Below are 20,542 nucleotides of genomic sequence, written 5' to 3' on the forward strand. Positions count from 1 at the left end.
AAGGTTGAGGATCACCACGGGTTTTTGCAGGGAAGCCGCCAATGCTGAAGAAGCTGAACACACAGTGCCAGAACCGGTTGGTGGACCCCCAAGGTCCATGGGATGCAGTGGACAACGGAGAAAGTGGAAGGTGGTTGAGATTAGTGCTGCTGCTGCTGTCATTGCCATTTGACTTGACACTGTGAGTTGTGAGGAGTTCCACCACAACCTAGAAGGAGGACATGGAGCTGTACGTGCATTGCTGTGACCAGCACATGGCAAAGAAGGTGCCGCTGCAGCAGTCGCATGGCCTGCTCAGTCGCTCCACTCTGGTGCACCAATAGAGAGGAAGCCCACAGTGCTGGGGTTCAGCTGCCCGCCAGGGTCAGATGACAGTGCGCCTGGAGCGAGGAACAAAGAGGAACTTCTTCACATGGCCCCGAGAGAGGACTGTGGTGGCCCGCTGCCGAGGAGTGGGTAACCCCTGTACTTGTGCTGGCCGGGATGGTGGACAGGCCGGGCTGCCGCTTTGTTCAGGCAGTGTGGGTTGCCAGAACAGCTGACCCTTTGGAAGGGGGGCTTGGCTTATAAGATTAAAATTTTCCAATTAAAACTATCATTTTAATGAAGCTTACACAGTTTAAAAATTGTGCTGTTTTAATTTGTGATTTGACCAAAATCATAACTTTCCTAATTCTGAATTTCAGACTATTTTTATTGGTCCATTCATCGTGAATTTTTAACACAGTGTAAACTGGCATTTCCAGTTTCTGCAACGAAAATGGAGATACAACATGTGTCCTAACATCATGTTAGTAAGATCATTTCTATATTTCTGCTGCAGAATAATCTCTCACTGACAAAACAAATGTCTGAATGCTTTGTGTGTTAGAACCAGAATCAGAATCAGAATCAGGCTTTATTGGTGCATTAATTGTTGATGAGTGTAAAGACATGAGTGGGGAAACTTTTCTGGAGTCTGCTTGTTTTAACACTCATTAGAGTGAAGAATTGGCACAGGTTCATTTCAGTGTCTTTTTACTGCAAGCTGTTTTAGTTTCACCTGCTTCACCAGAGAATGTCTATGAATATGAATGAGTGTTATAAAATTATTCATGATGAAAATTATTTACAGACAGGTACTTGCTATCCCTTTAATGTTCTGCTCAACCATTTGGTAGAGCACATTTTGAGTCACTGTATATGCCACAAAGTGCCATCTCGACCGTTTGGTACACATGAATATTTTTTAAATTGTGGGGTCAAAAAATGAAAAAAAACCCATAAACCATTTTTATTATTGCCCCAAACAAATAAAAAATACAATAAGAAATCCATTGCTTTTTTCTTGGTGAGGTCACTAAATATTGTGTAGTGACAATTGGCAGAAAAATTTGCTCGTTTCACAGATTAGATTGACTGATATATCGACTAGATTTAAGATGATTTCACTACCAGTAAATAATTTCTTTCAGTATTTTTGTTCTGGCAAAGGAAAATCATAATATAACTGATTTGAACAAAATGTTCAGTTTATTTCAGTTTTATGTTCACAACACTGAAATACAGTGTAAAAAACATTTTAAATCTGAGTTACATAAAACACATATACACATTCCATAGTGGCACATATAGGACAGATTTAAAGCTGCTGCCTTACATGTTCAGCTTTTATTAGCATGTTAATTAAGATCACAGATCTGAAGATCATTACCACCACCATAAACTCCAAATCCGGGATAGAGGGGCTGAGTGAATGTGGTGTGGACTCTGTGGAGGAGGGTCATTGTGTCAGAGACGCTGTAGAAGGACAGAATTCCTGCACTGTGATCCACATACACTCCTATTCTGGAGGAGCTGGAGTTTACAGGGAGTTCAGACTTTTCACTATCATGTCTGAAAGAGAATCTGGAGCCGGAGCAGATCAGACTCCAGGACTGATCATTAGAGCCAAATCTAGACTCAGAATATCCTCCTTTCCTGCTGATGCCTTTATAAGACACTGCAATATCAACATCTTCCTTGCTAAACTCGACCTCCCAGTAACAGCATCCAGTCAGACCTTCTCTACAGAGAACTTGCACCACTCTATCAAATCTCTCTGGATGATCAGGATGTTTTTGGTGGGGACCCTTAAAAGTCACTTTTCTGTTCCTCTCAGACAGAGTGAAACTTCCATGTAGTGTGTTTGGATCTAGAGTGATCTGACAGGAATCTGATGGAGGAGAGAAAATAAAATCAAAAATATTGTTTATTTTTATTTAATTTACCTATTTTTATACACTGACATGCAGCTAAAAGTGCTTTAAGTAGATGTACAAATGAAGACACAAAACAACTAATTAAACAAAACAAAATAAATTAAAGTAAATATCAAAGTAAATGTTAAGCAGTGGTGACTAAATATATGATAAATATAATATAAAATTATGACGTACAGAAGTCCAAATAGTATAGAAACATAAAGAGTAAATCATAGAAAAATATTAAAAGAGAACTTCAGAAACTAAAGTAAGGAAGTGTATTTTCAGTTGTTAAAACTGGTTAAAAGTCATGGCGCTCAGTGAATATCAGGTGCAGTGAACACAACAGAATTGAAAAAGAACAGAAATAGAAAATGTTGTTTCTATTTAAGGAAATGTAAACATAAACAGAGCCTCTTTTTATCCCTCAGAATTTAACAGGCTGGCTTTGTTGCTGTGCTCAGGCTGTGTAACAATCTTCATTGGGGGCAGTCCTGGGCTGGAGGTTAGGGAACCAGCCCTGTGACCGGAAGGTCACCGGTTCGATCCCCTGAGCCAACAGTACATGACTGAGGTGCCCTTGAGCAAGGCACCTAACCCCCAACTGCTCCCTGGGCGCTGAGGATAGGGCTGCCCACCACCCCAGGCAAGTGTGCTCACTGCCCCCTAGTGCGTGTCTTCACTAGTGTGTATTTGGTGTTTCACTGCACAGATGGATTAGATTGCAGAGGCAATATTTCCCCATTGTGGGACTAATAAGGGTCACTTAATCTTAAAAAAAACTCATTATGAGCTTTTTAAAACTAGATATCTGTGTCCAGTCTGTCCATTGTCATGTTTTTAAGATGTTTTAGAAGATCACTACTTTGCATAAGAACATTTGAAATAGTTTTTTATTTTTCTCAGCCAAAACAATAGATTCAGTATAGAATTAAAGCTCTGTTCAATCAAGTAACAACTTGTACAGAACCTTCAACACCAATCAAACACTGAATCAAATCTTGGGTCTAGAATTAAAAAATGAATCAAACAGGAAAATACACTGATCAGGCATAACATTATGACCACCTCCTTGTTTCTACACTCATTGTCTATTTTACAGACTGTAGTCCATCTGTTTCTCTGCGTACTTTGTTAACCCTCTTTTACCCTGTTCTTCAGTGGTCAGGACCCCCATGGACCCTCAAAGAGCAGGTACTATTTGGGTGGTGGATCATTCTCAGCACTGCAGTAACACTGACGTGGTGGTGGTGTGTTAGTGCGTGTTGCGCTGGTCTGAGTGGATCAGATGCAGCAGTGCTGCTGGAGTTTTAAAACACCTCAGTGTCACTGCTGGACTGAGAACAGTCCACCAACCAAAAATATCCAGCCAACAGTGTCCTGTGGGCAGCGTCCTGTGACCACTGATGAAGGACTAGAGGATTACCAACACAAACTGTGCAGCAACAGATGAGCTATCGTCTCTGACTTTACATCTACAAGGTGGACTGACAAGGTAGGAGTGTCTAATAGAGTGGACAGTGAGTGGACACAGTGTTTAAAAACTCCAGCAAATGCTAGTCTCTCTATCATTTAATTACGGTAGTAGTTCAGTGATGCTTTTGGGAAATGCACCCCTGATTTTCAAGCTCAAGTTCCTTCCTCCAGTGTCAGTTTGGTGACTCCGCCCCTACAGGCAGTTACAGAGTTCTCCAGAATTATATGTACAATTAGAAAACATGAATAAAAAGGCTGTGTAAAAATATTCTATCCTAAGATGGTCACATTGTGTTTTAGGTTAATTGTTTATTGTTTATTATTCAGGAAGATTAATTTAAAATTTAAAAAAGTTGGGACATTTTGTAAAATACAATAAAAAAAAGAATCTGTGATCTATTCAACCTTTAAACCTTTATTTAACTAACAAAAGTACCAACAAATGACTTTTGAAGTTTTGGATGACCAACATGATGGGTATAAAAGGAGCATCCACCAAAGGTTCAACACTTTGTGCCAAACTTTGTGAGAGAATTGTCTAACAGTTCATAACCTTCAAGCAGTCAGATGTCACTGCATGAGAACCCATCACGCTACTGTGTTAAATACAGCCACATGGGCTCGGGAGTACTTTGGAAAAACACTGCCGCTGCATCGGGAAAAGCAACTTGAATTTTAATAAGTTAGGACAAAGCCATATATCAATTCTAGGTAGAAATGCTGCCGAGTTCTCTGGGCCCAAGTTCATATTGGATGGTCCGAAAGACAGTGGAAATATGCTCTGTGGTCAGATGAGTCCATGTTTTAGCTTGTTTTTGGGAATAAAGTTGCAGGCATCAAATTCTACATTTGGTCATATTTACAACATACAATTAAGTCAGTGAAATCTTTTATTTACTGTCAGTAAAATAAAGAGTTAAGAGAATTAACAAATCATAGACTCCTTATTTTTATGGCGTTTTACAAAATGTCCCAACTTTCCCAGGAATGGGTTTAGTATAAATAATTCTAATAAATAATTCTACCTCACTGAAAGATTTGAAAGAATTTCACCAAATATTTTTAAAGTAACACCACAATGGAACTACAAAGACATTTTTAATGTCCTTCTGTAGTCATAAAAAGGGCCAGTAATTCTGGAGGGGTCTGTAAAAAGGCTTTACTGAGTCTGACTGATGAGCTGAAGAAACTTGTGCAAGGTATTGCTAATAGGGAGCAAATATATATTTGCTAGAGGTTTTGGAGGTAAACATACATTTACTGACCACTTTATTAGACACACCTACCTTGTTGGTGCTCTGCAGATGTACAGCTAAAGATGACAGGCATGCACAATTTGAGTTTGGTGGTCATTTTCTGACCACAGGACCACTTCTGAATGGATATTTTAGATTGGTTGACTGTTGTCAACCTAGCAGTGACACTAACATTAGTAAAAACTCTGATACACTCGTACCAGCATCACAAACACTACCATGCCACAACTAATTTCTGCTGTGCTGAGAACGGTCAACCACTCAAACATTATCTGGCCTGGAATAGCCCGATGGTCGTCCCTTTCCATTAATGAAGGTGACCAATTAATTGTGCAGGATCTAATAGGCACAGTGTGTAATTGTACAAAGTGCAACTATATGACAGGTGTTTCGGATAAAATGGCCAGTGAGAACAGATACAAGATAGGTGCAGCTAATAAACTGGAAACTGGTGTATAATCGTGTAAATCTGTGATACTCACATTTCAGAAAGTCCTCTCTGGTCTTTGGCACCATGGCACAAATTACTATTCAAAATGAAAAAGTTATTAAATGATATTTCAGTGATTTTATTTAGGATTAAACTTTTCAGTTTTTTTTTGTACCTCTAGCTCCTACTTCCAGTTCCACTCGTTCCATCACTCCATTCACAGCTTTCCTCAGTTCCTCCATGGAGAACTGTGAACTGATTGTGATACGGGGTAAGTCTGCAGATTGAGGAGGAGCAGAGAGAGACTGGAAACTCTGCAGAGATGAAGAAACACACAGATGAAGTTAGACTGAGTTTTCTAGAGCTGAAACAGAATTTAGTCAGGGGAACTATACAGAACCTCAAATAGAAAGCGAGGGACACACACTCTGTAGATGATGGGAGAGTCAGTGATGCTACCTGGAGGAAATGGATGTGATCCTCTGAGTGTGAAAGCTGCTCCAGCTCAGCGTCTCTCCTCCTCAGATCAGCAATCTCCTGCTCCAGCTTCTTCAGGAGCTCTTCAGCCTGACTCAGTTCAGTCTTCTCCTGAGCTCTGATCAGCTCTTTCACCTCAGAGCGTCGTCTCTCAATGGACTCAATCAGTTCAGTAAAGATCTTCTCACTGACCTCCACTGCTGCCTGTGCAGAGCACTGTTAGGAGACACACAGAGAGGAGGGGCTTCATCTGAAGCAGCTCTTTCACTTACTTCTCCACAGTGGGGCTCAGTGGGGTTGATGGTGGTCTATATTCAGTGTGGCATTCTTTTCTTTATGTTGTGAATACTGCTACTCGTAGCTAGTTTTATTTAGTTTTATTGATGGTAGCTAATGTTTTCTTGGACTTAGCAATATATGCAATATTAGCTTTACTTAGTTAACTAAATATCCAACACCAATCATTTTGCGTACTTCATTGTTTTGATGTAAATGAACTTTTTAATATGAACTATGAAGTTACTGTGACCTGATGTTAAGCATTTAGATGTGAGATTTGCAGTTAATTTAGTGTTACAGTCTGCTAGCTTGGTGCTTTCTAGCTTGCTAACCTCTCGTGAAGTTAGGTTGGCATGCGGGTTATCATACGGTTGCAGATTTGACTCCACCTATGGCTCCACAGACCTGAAGACTGGCTCTGCACAGGATCCAGATATTGGCTCCTTTAACAGCCAGCTGGTGTCTTCTCCTCTGGTCAGTATACTCACCCTGAGATTCTCCATAGCCTGTCTCAGCTCCTGCAGTTTATTCTCCGTCTGCTGGATTCTCTGGTGGAATTTCCTCTGATTCTCCACCAGCTGCTTCTGTAGACAGAATACAACAAATTTTATATTCACATGCTGATTTATGAACTGGGCTTCTTACAACCACTTGAAAAAACACATCTGTAAATAGGGATTTCATAGGAATCTTTTTCAGAGATTTCTATCCACTGTGCTTGTCCTTTACACATACTGAGCCTTTACTACATAAATGGACTTTTAATCAGTGTGGCAGCGCAAGACACAACATTTATATGACTAAAGTTTAGGTTCAGTATTGTTTTTTCTTTCTTTTTGGCTTGAATAACTATTAAATCATTCAATGTGCTGCTTTGTATGTTAACAAACCGGTTATAGCAGGACTTTCAGTAAATTCTTACCCGCTTCTCAGATCTTTCTGCTGCAGCTGAAACTGTCTTATGACCACTGTGTTCATCCATTACACACAAATAACAAATACACTGCTGATCAGTGCGACAGAAAACCTCTAGAAGCTTATCATGAAGAGAGCAGATCTTCTCCTGCAGATTCATGGAGGCTTCAACCAGTTTGTGCTTCCTAAACGCAGGAGATTCATAGTGAGGCTGAATATGAGCTTCACAGTAAGAAGCCAGACACGCCAGACAGGACTTAACAGCTTTGAGTTTTGTTCCAGTGCAGACGTCACACTCCACATCTCCAGATCCAGCAGGAGATCCAGCAGGAGGAACAGCTTGGAGCCTCGTCTTCCTCAGACCCTCAGCTAGTTCAGCCAGCATGGTGTTCTTGTTGAGAACAGGCCTTGGAGTGAAGCTGTGTCTGCACTGGGGGCAGCTGTAGCCCCCCCTCTGATCACCCTGAGCCCAGCAGTCCTTAATACAGTCCAGACAGAAGCTGTGTCCACAGGGAATAGCCACTGGATCCTTCAGTAGATCCAGACAGATCGGACAGTTTAGACAGTCCAGAGTTTTTAGAGCGGCTTCTGCCATTTGACTGCACACAGAGACGAACAGAGCGAGCAGAGAAAGAGAGACTTTACTTTCGTTTCTCCGCTGATCTGTTCATTCTGTGGGAGTGACTCTCTGTACGTGTTTGTGGAAAAACACCAACCCAAGTTCCTAGCACCACCTATCTGTGAAGAAGGGAAGTGCTTCAATGCAACAATGATTATCGTTGCTATTCTAGGGGAGAGAGATGAGCTCAATGAGGCGATTTACTTTCAAATAAATAAGGATTAACTACGTAAACCTGTCCAGTACCGCAGTGATAAACTAAGTGGGAAGTTTTCAGTATCTGTGCTCTATTAGCTGGTCTGCTTTTTACGCTCATCTGCAGTCTGATGGAGCTCCATCACTACTCTTACAAAAGTAGTAGAACAGGGGTGCAAAACTCTGGTCCTGGATGGCCAGTGTCCAGCAAAATGTGGGACGCTGTGCAAAATGTACACAAAAGCAGAATGCAACGATGTGCAAATCACTTAAACCCCATATTTAATATAAAATAGTACAAAGACCAGTGGAGGACGAAGTACACAAACCATGTACTTGAGCTAAAGTAGAGATACCCAAGGTAAAATACTACTGCAGTAAAAGTAGAAGTTCCTCCCTTTAGACCTCCACTTGAGTAAAAACGCAAAAGTATTTGCCTTCAAATGTACTTAAGTATCAAAAAGTAAAAATACTGAAAGATTAATTATGGCTCTAAGGTCCTATTATCAGTTTTGGAACAAGACTCTTGCTTTATCAACTCATTTTAGGTGAAAATACTCCAGTGTCACTCTTGGTAAACCAGTCTTTTAATAGAGTGTCATTAATTAGTGACGCTGATGTCTATTAAAATTATCATAAGCACAAAACACTGAAGGCAAATGATTTCCATTAGGTAGAACTGAGTGGCTCTGAAATAACTTTTTACAAACAAGCAAAGTTTCAGTTTAAGATTTATTTGCAACGTAATTTAAATAAAACTTACTTTAAATTTAAACAAGTTTAAATTTAATAAAACTGGCTTTAAACACAGGTTCACAAATGAGTTTTCCTTTACTATATTGCATGTGTAGGTCAGGACGGCAGATTTTGCATAATGTAGTGGAGTAAAAAGTAAGACATTTGACTTTGAAATGTAGTGGAGTGAAAGTAAAAAGTCACCCAAAATGGAAATACTGAAGTAAAGTACAGATACGAAAAAAACTACTTAGGTACAGTAACGAATTCCATTTACTTAGTTACTGTCCACCACTGACAAAGACAACAGATCAAATGCTAAAGCTGAGAAAGGTTATTGCTTTTTGAAAAATATATGCCCATTTTAAATTTGATGTCAGCAACATGTTCCAAAAAAGTTGGGACGGAGGCATGTTTACCACTGTGTTTCATCACCTCTGCTTTTAAACGGCACTCTGTAAGCATTTGAATGGATGTATATATCACTCAGCATTAATGGTGCCTTCACAGATGTGCAAGTCACCCATGCCATGTGCACTAATGCCCCCCTATACCATCATGAATACTGGCCTTTAAACTGTGACTGACAACAAGCCAGATGGTCCCCCTCCTCTTTAGCCCACACAGTGTCCATGATTTCCATGATTTCCAAAAAGGAAAGTTTCTGATTCATCAGACCACAGGAAACTTTTTTACTTCACCCATCTTAAATGAGCTCAGGCCCAGAGAAGGTGGCAGCATTTCTGGATTTCTGGTTTATATATGTTTTTTCTTTGCATGGTAGAGTTTTAACTTGCATTTGTCGATGCAGTGATGAACTTTGTTCACAGACAATGGTTTTAGGAGGTGTTCCTGAGCCCATGCAGTGATTTCCACTACAGAATCATATCTGTTTTTAATGCAGTGCCACCTGAGGGCCCAAAGATCATGGTCAGACAATATTTGGTTTCAGCCTTATCCATTACATCCTGACATTTCTCTGGATTCTCTGAATCTTTTAATGATATTATGTACTGTAGATGATGAATTCTTTGTTATTTTACATTGAGAAACGTTATTCTTGAATTGCTGCACTATTTCTCTGTGCAGTCTTTCACAGAGTGGTGAACCCCTCCCCATCTTTACTTCTGAAAGATTAAGTCTCTCTTGGATGCTCTTTTATACCCAATCTTGTTGCTGACCTGTCACCAGTTATCCTAATTAGTTGTAAGATGTTCCACTATTTTTCTTTTAGCATTACACAACTTCACCAGTCTTTTGTTGCCCCCTATCCCAACTTTTTTGGAGCATGTTGCTGACATGAAATTCAAAATGGGCATATATTTTTCAAAAAACAATTAAATTTCTCAATTTCAAGATTTGATATGTTGTCTTTGTACTACTTTCAATGAAATATGGGGTTTAAATGATTTGCCCATCATTCCGTTTTTTATTGTATTCTGTTTTTATTCACATTTTGCACAGCGCCCCAACTTTTTTGGAAACAGGAACATATATATATATATATATATATACACACACATCTATATACTCAAACACACTTACTAACCCTGGCAATTTACAGATAACTGTAATCGGGTGTGTTTGGGATGGCAAGTTACCAAACTGTGCTGGCCACCGGCTCTCCAGGACCGTGAGACGTGTCACACGCAGACAGACCGCAGAGGGCGCTACACGCCAATTTCTACAAATGTAAGCGGATATTATTGTAAAGCAACGCATACTTCCAATTTAACAGCTTCATTGACAGATTTAATTTTTTGGAGGCACAAATTGACTAAATTTAAGGCACTCTTGCGGAAAAAACACCAAAGCAAGAACCATGAACACTCAGAGAACCCTTTGCATGATTGAAGGGTTCTTTGCATCATGAAAGGGTTCTTCAGATTGTTGGAGAATGTGCTGTAGATGAACTTCAAAAGTATTTCGGTCGCTCGCTATTCAATCTACTGCACAGCAAATGTTACATAGTGAATAGTGAATGAGTTTACGTATGCAGCTCTTCTCGTTTGTTTGTTTATTTACTTATAAACACCTCCCCCTGTCGGCCGTTTCGCGAAATGACAGCACGCATGACGTCAAGCCCTTTCCCGTGGACTACAACTACCAGAAGCGACCGCTCCCCTTGGACGTTGTAGTCCACCAAAAATCGCTCTGCGCTCGGATTAATGAACACGTTTGTTACAGTTTTTGGGTTTTCCTAACAGGGTCTCATCACTCGCTCTGCTGTGCGGCGGAAAACGCGACGGTTTAGCGAGTTGGGTACGAAAGAAAAGCCCGGTTTGCTGGTCAGCTGTTCCCGGCGTTGCGTTTCCTGGTGTTTGGGCTGTTGAGGAATCAATGAGGGGAAGAAGCGAGACCCTCAGCTCCCGAACCGTGAGACGTTGACTGGATTTCTCGACACCTCTGAGGACAAATTCATTGCTCTGACAGTCGCGGATGTTTCCCTCCGTACCCCGGTTATTAGCTGTTGACGTTAGTGGAGTTGGGATTCGAGCAGTTTGAGGAGACGCTCGTCCCGAATAGCTTCTGTGTGGCTCGTAACTGATGTAACTGAGTTGTATGCGACCTTAATGAAGCAGCTCTGCTGTGTTTGTTCTCCGAACTCGCTTCCTCCGTCTTATTAGTCACCACTGACACACTTCGGTGCGCTGCTGCTGTGCGTTATCTGCTTTCTGCGAGCCTAGCCGGGGAGATAACGTTAAAATTAACGTTAATGAGCCATGCTAGCTCAATAATTACAGCCAGAGCTATGTTTTTGCTCGTGACTCACCCGAGAGGTAACGTTAGATAGCCAGAACCGGTCATTATCAAACGCTGCGACCTTATTTAAGAGTTACAGCCGTCCGCAGCAGCAGTGCTATCGGGGCTGCTAGCTGAGTTAACGCTAGGTTAGCTATCTTCATTTTTTCAGTCTCACACACACTCGGGTGTTTTTTTCTTCTGCACTTTATTTTACCACCATGCTCCACCGGTGGTGTGAACGATAGCATATTTAACTTATTTCAGCTGTAAATGAGCTGTTAGCGAGTTTTTTAACTGCACTCCTAACGAGTCGCTGTCAAGCTGGCTCTTCCTTTCGACCGTTGTTGACGGGAGACGTTAAAGCCGGTAGACATTACTGGGACTCACACCAGGCTATAATTCATGTTATATAACTTGACCCCTGACGTTTGCTCGTTGTTGTGAAAGTGACCATGAAGAAGTTTTTCGATTCCCGGAGGGAAATGGCGGGTTCTGGGCCCGGTTCGGCAGCGGGAGGAGGCGGCGCGGGATCCGGCAGCGGAGGCACCTTCATCGGTCGAGTTTTCACCATCGGCCGCTATCAGGTGACCGTGGAGGAGACGATAGCTGAAGGTAGAGCAGCTTAGGTGCCAGCGTGGTACCTTCATTCTTCTCCTTTGCATAGACAACATAACAGCCCAATAAATGGAAAATGCTGCCAGAAGGTCTGAAAGCCAAATGTGAACCATAACCCAATCTAAAACAATTATGACAAACCTTATTTAACCGATCTCTTAATAAACAGTGGACATAAGACCTTTTAACATATGCTCTCTCTCTCTTTATATACTTTATTATGTAAACAGGTTTTCCTGTGCACTCTTAAAAAGATTGTTTTTCAAGGGAGCTTTAGTAAATGCAAATATAAATTCAGTATAAAACCATTTCATGCTTAAATTACTTTTGCATGGTGATATGGTTTGCATGGAGAATGTGATGTATGTGGTTTTATGTAGAACTTTTTTTTGAAAATGGTTCTACATAGCACCAAAAAGCGTTCTGCTATAGTTATGATGTCAAGCTTGAACAATAGAGGAAGACTTTTTGGTGTTATAAAGAACCATGTGCAACATATTCTCCATCAGAGAACCATTTAAGCATGAAATTGTTCTGTGTAGAACTCATGGTTCTCAATGGGTAGAGCTGCTTAGGTGCCACTGTGGTACCCTTACTCTTCTCCTTTGTATAGGAAACATAACAGCCTATTAATGGTAAATGCTGCCAAAAAGTCTCAAAGCCAAATATAAACCATAACCCAGTCTAAAATGAGACAAATTAGGATAAAGTTTATTAAAATGATCTCTTAATAAACAGTGGACATAAGACCTTTTAACGTATGCTCTCCCTCTTTATATAGTGAACTTTATATGCTTTGTTATGTAAACAGATTTTCCTGTGCACTCCTAAACAGATTGTTCTTCAAGGGTTCTTTAGTAAAGGCAATGGTTCTATTTAGAACCTTCAAAATATGAGTTCAGTATAAAACCATTTCACGCTTAATTGGTTCTTTGCATGGTGAGATGCTTCTTCAGATTGGTGGAGAATGTGTTGTATATGGTTCTACATAGAACCTTTTTTTAAATGGTTCTGTATAGCACTAAAAAAGGTGCTGCTATTGTTATGATCTCAAGCTTGATCAATAGAAGAACACTTTTTGGTCCTATTATAGAACGATGTGCAACATATTCTCCATCAGAGAACCATTTAAGCCTGAGGTTGTTCTATATAGAACTCATGGTTCCCAATAAGTAGAGCTGCTTAGGTGCCACTGTGGTAACTTCATTCTTCTCCTTTGCATAGACAACATAACAGCCCAATAAATGAATGCTGCCAAAAAGTCTGAAAGCCAAATATAAACCATAACCCAGTCTAAAACGAGACAAATTATGATAAAGTTTATTAAAATGATCTCTTAATGAACAGTGGACATAAGACCTTTTAACATATGCTGTCTCTCTTCTTATATAGTAAACTTTACTTTATGTAAACAGATTTTCCTGTACGCTCCTAAAAAGATTGTTCTTCAAGGGTTTTATTTAGAACAATCAATATATATGAGTTTAATATAGAACCATTTCATGCTTAAATGGTTCTTTGCGTGGTGAGATGGTTCTTCAGATTGGTGGAGAATGTGTTGTATATGGTTCTATATAGGGCCTTTTTTGAAAATGGCTCTGCATAGCACCAAAAAAGGTTCTGCTATTGTTATGATCTCAAGCTTGAACAATAGAGGAACACTTTTTGGTACTATTGTAGAACGATGTGCAACGTATTCTCCATCAGAGAACCATGAAATTGTTCCATATAGAACTCATGGTTCCCAATAAGTAGAGCTGCTTAGGTGCCACTGTGGTACCTTCATTCTTCTCCTTTGCATAGACAACATAACAGCCCAATAAATGAATGCTGCCAAAAAGTCTGAAAGCCAAATATAAACCATAACCCAGTCTAAAATGAGACAAATTAGGATAAAGTTTATTAAAATGATCTCTTAATAAACAGTGGACATAAGACCTTTTAACATATGCTCTCCCTCTTTATATAGTGAACTTTATATGCTTTGTTATGTAAACAGATTTACCTATTTAGAACTCATGGTTCTAAATAGAACCATTCCCTTTAATAAAAGAACCCTTGAAGAACTATCTTTTTTAAGAGTGTAGCCGATACACGAGATGAACATTGTCTTGAGTACGAACGTCAGATGGACAGTAAGAGTTGATATTGCAGAAATGTAGCATCACAATAGACAAAAATCTCAAATAGTCACATTTAAAAATGCTTTCTAAAATTGAATACTTTGATTTTATTGAACATTTTTATACTTGACTCTACTAAATAACAAGCTATTTACCCTCCTTGTAATGATATATGCCGTGTTCTATAAGCACTGATGATATCAGAAAACCATATGATGACGTATTGTGATTATAACATGAAAATATCGTCGTATCGTCCACCACTAATGGACAATGACTTGTGTATGAATAACAAATGGACAGTGATTTGTATACGAACAGATAAACAGCGTCTTATGTATGTATGTATGTACATCAGACTGACAGTGCCTTGTGAATGATCACATGAGCCGAGACAGGTGTGCGAGTGCTGCTCGGACTGACCGGACTGCTGCTTCAGCTTTGAGGTCAGGAGACTGCGAGGGAGGGTCTGTGCCACCAGCAGGGTGTCAGGAATCCGAAGTGAGCTGCTTGTCCGTCTAGCTGGTGCAAGTGTGAGCAGAATTTTTAGACATGACTCATGCCTGAGGTTTCAAAGGGCCTGTCTCGCTACCGTCTTATAAAACCACTCCACTTTGAGGGAACGCCAAATATGTTGTGAGCGGTGAATCGAGAAGGTATTATAGAGTAATTCTTTTCAATATTGAAGATTCTTGGTATCTGTTACGCTGCAGAACTTAACATGAAATCATGAGGTTCTCTGTTGGGTCTAATGTTGGAGCTTTTTATTGATCTACACATCAAACAGTAGCTTGAATCAGGGCAAGGTAGCCCAGCACTTAAAAACTATTACTAATACTATTACTCGGACGTTTACGTTTTGTTAGCGGAACCACCTTGACAGTGACTTTGTGGCTCATGCTGTTGTAATTTAGTTTAAAACGGTCACACTGTTTTGAGGAAATTGATAGCTTCCTTTTAAATTCTTCAATATCATGACACTGGCGAATACACTGGCTGCACTATGTGGTCGCTACACAATCCCCCTTTAATGGGGTATCTGTGGGCAGAAGTTAGGATGTCCGAGGATCATGTTACTAAATGGGTGCCTTACTCAAACTGTTCTCCTTAACACAATCCGCTTGCTGTGTTGCCCCTTGTTAAATCAAGATTTCTGCTAACAAGCTTACAGTCAGTTTAGGCTTAACAAGGACTTTTGGTTCTGCTCCAGGGATGGGTAATCCCAGTAGGAGGGGCTGTACAGTTCAGCGGTTGTCGTGTTTTAGCGATGTAGAGCTTGAACAGCTAGTCTTCAAGCCCTTGATGACTCGACTCCGGTGTTTAGAGCAGAGTAATAGGGCTGCTCAATCTAAATGGACTAGTTGTGTATTCTGTTGTAGTGTTCTTGGTCAGCTAAGGTTCTGTTAGTCAACACATTTATTTGTCTGTCTATCTATTTGTTTGTTGTTATATGTGAATTGTATTTGGGTCTAATTAGGCCTTTTTGTTCACTGTGTGCAACTGTTGTAGTACAGACCTAAAGTGGTCACATCGGCTGATTTAGCTATCTTGCTTCTAGCTGTCGAGCAAAATGTTGCTCACCGCTGCCGTTTAGTTGTGGGCGATATGGCCAAAAATTTCGCTCACGGTATAGCTTAATTAAAATTTCTGACATTTTCTGTGTGTATCATAGTGTACTGTATATACGTATCATTTTATAAATGAATCAATTTTAGATGCTTAAGTAAACTATTTTCATAGATTAACTGAAGAAAATCTGAAATATTTACATTGTGTAAAATAGAGGGTGGGCAGTGTGGGTGGGAAAAAATAGTACATCACAGTACTGATATACTGTTTTTCCCATTTCACATTTTCACGATCCACAGTATGTATCAGTATTTTGACTTGCTTGTGGTGTCACTGTGTCAGTATTGCTCTTTGGCAGAAACAGTGCTAAATGTTGGGTCTGAATTTCTACGAAGCTCAAGTTGGATTTTTATTTCACTGCTTTTTGTTCAAATTTTCCATTCCGTCTTAAGTGGAGCAGCAGTTACGTTCTCTCATCTGTAGGTGATTGAACGTAACAGCTGCAGTGTTTAAGGTGGAACGGGTAGTTCAAAGAAGAAGCCAGTTTCAGCTTTGTTGAATTTCTTAAGCCATACGTACGTCCCATATACTCATGCATCCGACCATCAGACACTGTTGGAATTTGGAAAATGTTAGTCATTCACATTATCAGCACCAGCTGGTTTTGTTGAGCAGACATGTCAGGTGGCCCCTCAGCCAGGCCTCATCGGCCTTGCGTCCATGTTAGGCTAACACCAAAAAAAAAGACATGTCTCCTACCTCAAAAACAAAGTGGACTACTTCAGATGGAACGGGCGAGACAGTGGGATGTAATCAAGAGTCAGCAGTGTTTTCGTTTTCATTTGCCTGTGGTGAGGTTTTTGAGTTGAGTCCTGACCCGTGTCTCAACATCACGCTCCCGGAAGCAGTTTCTTTCTCCTTTTGTTACAGTCTGCTGAATGCCACTTTTTTCATTCAGTCTAACACCTTCCCCTCTTCAGCTAAAAGACAGGAGCATTGACAGCCAAGCACACATGTAGGGTTTGTTTTGCAGCTTTAGCCTTGGATGGTGATTCATTAGCTTGGTGAATAAGGGCAGCCTGCTTCTGCTACGCTTTTCAAGGCTTTCTTTTGGCCTCATTGTGCAGAAACTAGGCTGAGTCATCTCCCTGTAAAACCTGTTTAAGTAAAAGGACTGTGGGTCACAGCGAAGCACACTTTTACAAACTCATGCTTAGCCTGCGAAAGGTTGTGGCTTAAAAGCAACCGTGGACTTAAAATTTATTATCACAATGAATTCAGAATTGTGGTTAATCGCCCAACGTCCTTAAGTGATGATCAGATTTACTGTGGCAGTAGCTGGAAAAAGACTTTTGGTTTTATTAAAAGAGCAATCAATAGAACGTCTTGCCATTTAAATGCTGTATTTGAACGAGAGGGCTACAGTCATGTTCATGAGCAGCTGGGCTTCAGGGTGGATCTAGGGATAGTTCAAAGGGTCAAACTAAGAAAATGCGTGACCAGCATTAAAAAAAAAAAAGAGCAGCATTAATGATTTAACAGGTTAACTTTGACATCACTATTTAAAATATCACTATCACTATTAAATATCACTATCATTTTAATATTGCACTGATAAAGTTAATGAACGCTGAGTTACTTTATGCTAAAAGAATGTTTTACAAACTTGACATAGCTTGATCTGACCCTTTTGCTGTGTTTTGTTCTACTAAAATTACACCAAATGTAACCTTATATGGATATTATAAATGAAAAAAACACAGAAAACTGATTTATGCAATAAAACTTTATTTATTTATTAGGTTTTTACGTGGAATTCTTTCGAAAGCAATCTGAAGCACCGAAAAATTTTTTTGACACCAATACAAGTATACTGGATTAGGCATTATATCATGCAGCACTCATGCTTTATGGTGTTAGAAAGAGTTATTACAGCTTTATTATCATATAGTCCCATAAACCTCACAGCATGGATAGTTTTTCACCATAATATACCACTATAGTGTTGTTCAGTGGATGCATGGTCCCTGTTGGTCTGTTTGGAAGGGGAGCTGAGTCGGTTCCATGTCAGCGATCCTGTGTGTACCTTTGTGTTATGGCATGCGTGGTGACACTGAGGTTGCAGTCCAAACACTCTTTAAATAGAGGGTCCAAGTCAGGGTCAGCAGCTGGCAGTAGGTTGGTCTTGACCTCCTGCCCAGTAAGGAAGAGGATCTATGTACAGCTTTTGTTTTTGTAAGGTCAGCAAGAATTTATGTAGCTCATCGGTTTACACGTATACACCCTCCTCTACTCCCTTATGGCATTCTTATTGCATTGTACTGGGCTATTCATAGTCTTACTGAGAGCTCCATGCAGAATGTGCACTGTGTGTTCTTCCAGCCAGAGGGTTGTAAATTTGATTTCACTGGACCTTCTGTAATAAGGGACACTTTCCTGCAGGCTCTGTCTGAGGAGTATGTAGGTATTTTCTGTTTTGCTTGTTTTAGCTGTTTTTTAGTCTCTTTCTCGAAGACAAATGAACATATATACACAGAAGGGCTGCACAGTATATCACTAGTTAACAACTAGTGCAATATTGGCTTTTGCAGTACTAACATTTGTAAATGAGCCCTCTATCCAATCATTACACCCCAAAAATTACAACCCTAAGAATTTGTAATTGATTTATTGAAGATTTTAGGTGTGGGTGTCTGCATATTATAAGAATTAAGACATAGTATAAGTGCAACACAGTATTTTTCAGTAAGTGCTAGATTAGTGTGAATTGAAGTGCTTCACAAACAGATGGGCTTTCAGTTTGAGTGCAAAGACCATGAGGCACTCATGTTCCATGTTCATGTTCGGACAGCCGGTGGAAGTTCGTTCCTCCACTTGGGTGCCAGGACAGAGAAGAGTCTTGATGTGTGTCTTCCATTCATCTTAAAGGGTGACAGGTCAAGCTGTACCCAAAGCTCGAAGGGCTTGAGGTGCGGAACAAGTTTTGACCATTGCCATCAGATAGAGAGGTCCATTTTTGGCTTTGTAGCCATCAGAGTTTTAAATCTGATGTGCGTAGCTACAGGACGCCAGCGTTAGGATTGATGACAAGCCAAGCTACTGCATTCTGGATCTGTTTTTCACGGGTCTAATGGCCTGCATAGGACCGCCAGCCACGAGCGAGTTGCAGTAGTTAAGCCTTAAAATGAAAAAAGACTGAGGTATTGTTGCTTTAAAGTATAGAATTGTTTACCATATTGAATGCATCAGTGGTTCTTTGTCTGGTTAAATGGTTCTTCTCTTTGATAAAAGCCCAGTTATATGTGGTTCTTTATAGTCCCCTTTTAAAAATAGTTCTATATAGCATCAAAATGAGTTCCACTATTATTAGTCAGAGACCCTTTTTGTAGTACTATAGATAATAAAAGAACCCTTTTTGCTAAGATTGCAGTACTAAAAAAGCCCTGAACTTTCAGTATATTGTGCACTAGTTAAGCACTTCGAGGTCATTTGTAAATTCGAGATTGCTTGTCTTGAATGAGTCTCGCTTAATTGCTTAAATATGATGCTGACTCTGAGGGAGACTCTACTGGTGTGTCCTTGCTAGAGACCACCAAAAAAGCAGGGGACATTGAAACCAGTTCTGAATTTAGGCAGTTGGAGAGTTTGTTTTATAGGCGGGGGGTGCCTAACTGAAATATCTCGTCCTTTGCCTGCCATTTCCTAGGTACAGTTATGTCTTGAAGGCAAGAGAAAGATTAATTAGTCAGAAGTAATATCATCTGGAAGTTATTTGAAGAGGCAGGTCTAATGGATTGGGCAGGTTTTTCTGCTGAACAAATGAGAAGACTATGTGTGTGAATAATAGATGGTCAACGACTGATTTATTCATTACTGTCACTGATGGCCACCATCTGTCAGTCCCCAATCAGTGTGTGCTCGTGTCCTTGGGTATTTGTGTGCGTGTGTTTAGGGGGAGTTCCCCTCAGTCAGCTGTATTGAGGTCCAAATCATATCCAGGTGGTGCTGTTTATTAGTTTATGGATATTAATGATATACTGATGTTAAGTATTTGATGATACGAAACTCTTAAAACTGTGTAACTTGTAATAGTTATAAATGTTATGTTGCGTTTATGTCTATATCTGATGTTTTGTGTTATTATAGGGAATTATACAGAATCTTCACTGCTCGTTTTGAATAGTAAATAAAGTGATTATATTTGCACTGTAGATGTCGTGACCCCTGGTTCCTATCACCACCACTAGCCACGTTTACATGGAGCCTAATAATCCGTTAATAATCTGACTATTAGCTCAATCGGAATACAAAACGTCCATGTATACCTTAATCGGAATAGGCTAGTCTGATTGAGGCCATTCGGAATACAGTTCCTATCCGATTGAACGAGGTGGGTAATCCTGTAAACAGAAGAATAATATCTGTGTAAACGCCTGTATCTGATTACCTTCCCAATCGGAAAGTTTAAGTACATTCTGCGCGTGTGTGTCCCGTCATAGTGAAAGTTTATAACGGTCAACATGGCGGAGCAGAAACTGGTCTGCAGAGGGAAGTTTATGCTTTGATCTTTAAAAGACGCCGTTGGGACGGACGTCCATCTTATGTGTCTCAGAACACGACGTCTTACTCTCAGCCTTCTTTAATAAGGACATGTGGAGCATGTTTTCCTGATTCTGCCATAATTTTAAAGTAAATAAAAACACAAGCACTGCTCACTGCTGCTCGTCTCACTCTGACTGGGCTCACATGATGCTCGTTGTCATGGTAACGTCTACACTAAGTGGTTCTCTACGCATGCTTGTCATTTTAGATCGGATTACTTGTAGTGAAAGTGTAAATGGAGATTTTCCTTCAGATTGTTGAGTAGAGTGAGCAGAAAAACACCT

The 20,542-nt window shown here is 40.1% G+C and overlaps 2 protein-coding genes across 4 annotated transcripts in view; one reads left to right on the top strand and one right to left on the bottom strand.

Annotated features, from left to right (window-relative positions):
• Positions 1–1,501: 1,501 nt before the first annotated feature.
• On the bottom strand, positions 1,502–7,740 carry LOC118813265 (tripartite motif-containing protein 16-like). The gene is made up of 6 exons (XM_036578500.1): positions 7,063–7,740; positions 6,629–6,724; positions 5,844–6,077; positions 5,560–5,698; positions 5,437–5,481; positions 1,502–2,194 (listed from the first exon to the last, which is right to left on the bottom strand). Exons 1-6 carry the CDS (start codon positions 7,648–7,650, stop codon positions 1,662–1,664), a joined length of 1,635 nt encoding a protein of 544 aa, XP_036434393.1. The 5' UTR covers positions 7,651–7,740; the 3' UTR covers positions 1,502–1,661.
• Positions 7,741–10,939: 3,199 nt separating this feature from the next.
• The window catches only part of aak1a (AP2 associated kinase 1a), a 64,476-nt gene continuing 54,873 nt past the window's right edge, over positions 10,940–20,542 (top strand). For 2 of the 3 annotated variants that reach the window (XM_036578498.1, XM_036578499.1), the window contains exon 1: positions 10,940–11,961. In XM_036578498.1, coding sequence (XP_036434391.1) covers positions 11,802–11,961 — 160 coding nt within the window. In that variant the 5' untranslated portion in view covers positions 10,940–11,801. The remainder of the gene's footprint in view (positions 11,962–20,542) is intronic. The other variant, XM_036578497.1, reaches the window with a different exon arrangement.

This window comes from Colossoma macropomum, unplaced genomic scaffold, assembly GCF_904425465.1.
Source record: "Colossoma macropomum unplaced genomic scaffold, Colossoma_macropomum, whole genome shotgun sequence".
NCBI lineage: Eukaryota > Metazoa > Chordata > Actinopteri > Characiformes > Serrasalmidae > Colossoma > Colossoma macropomum.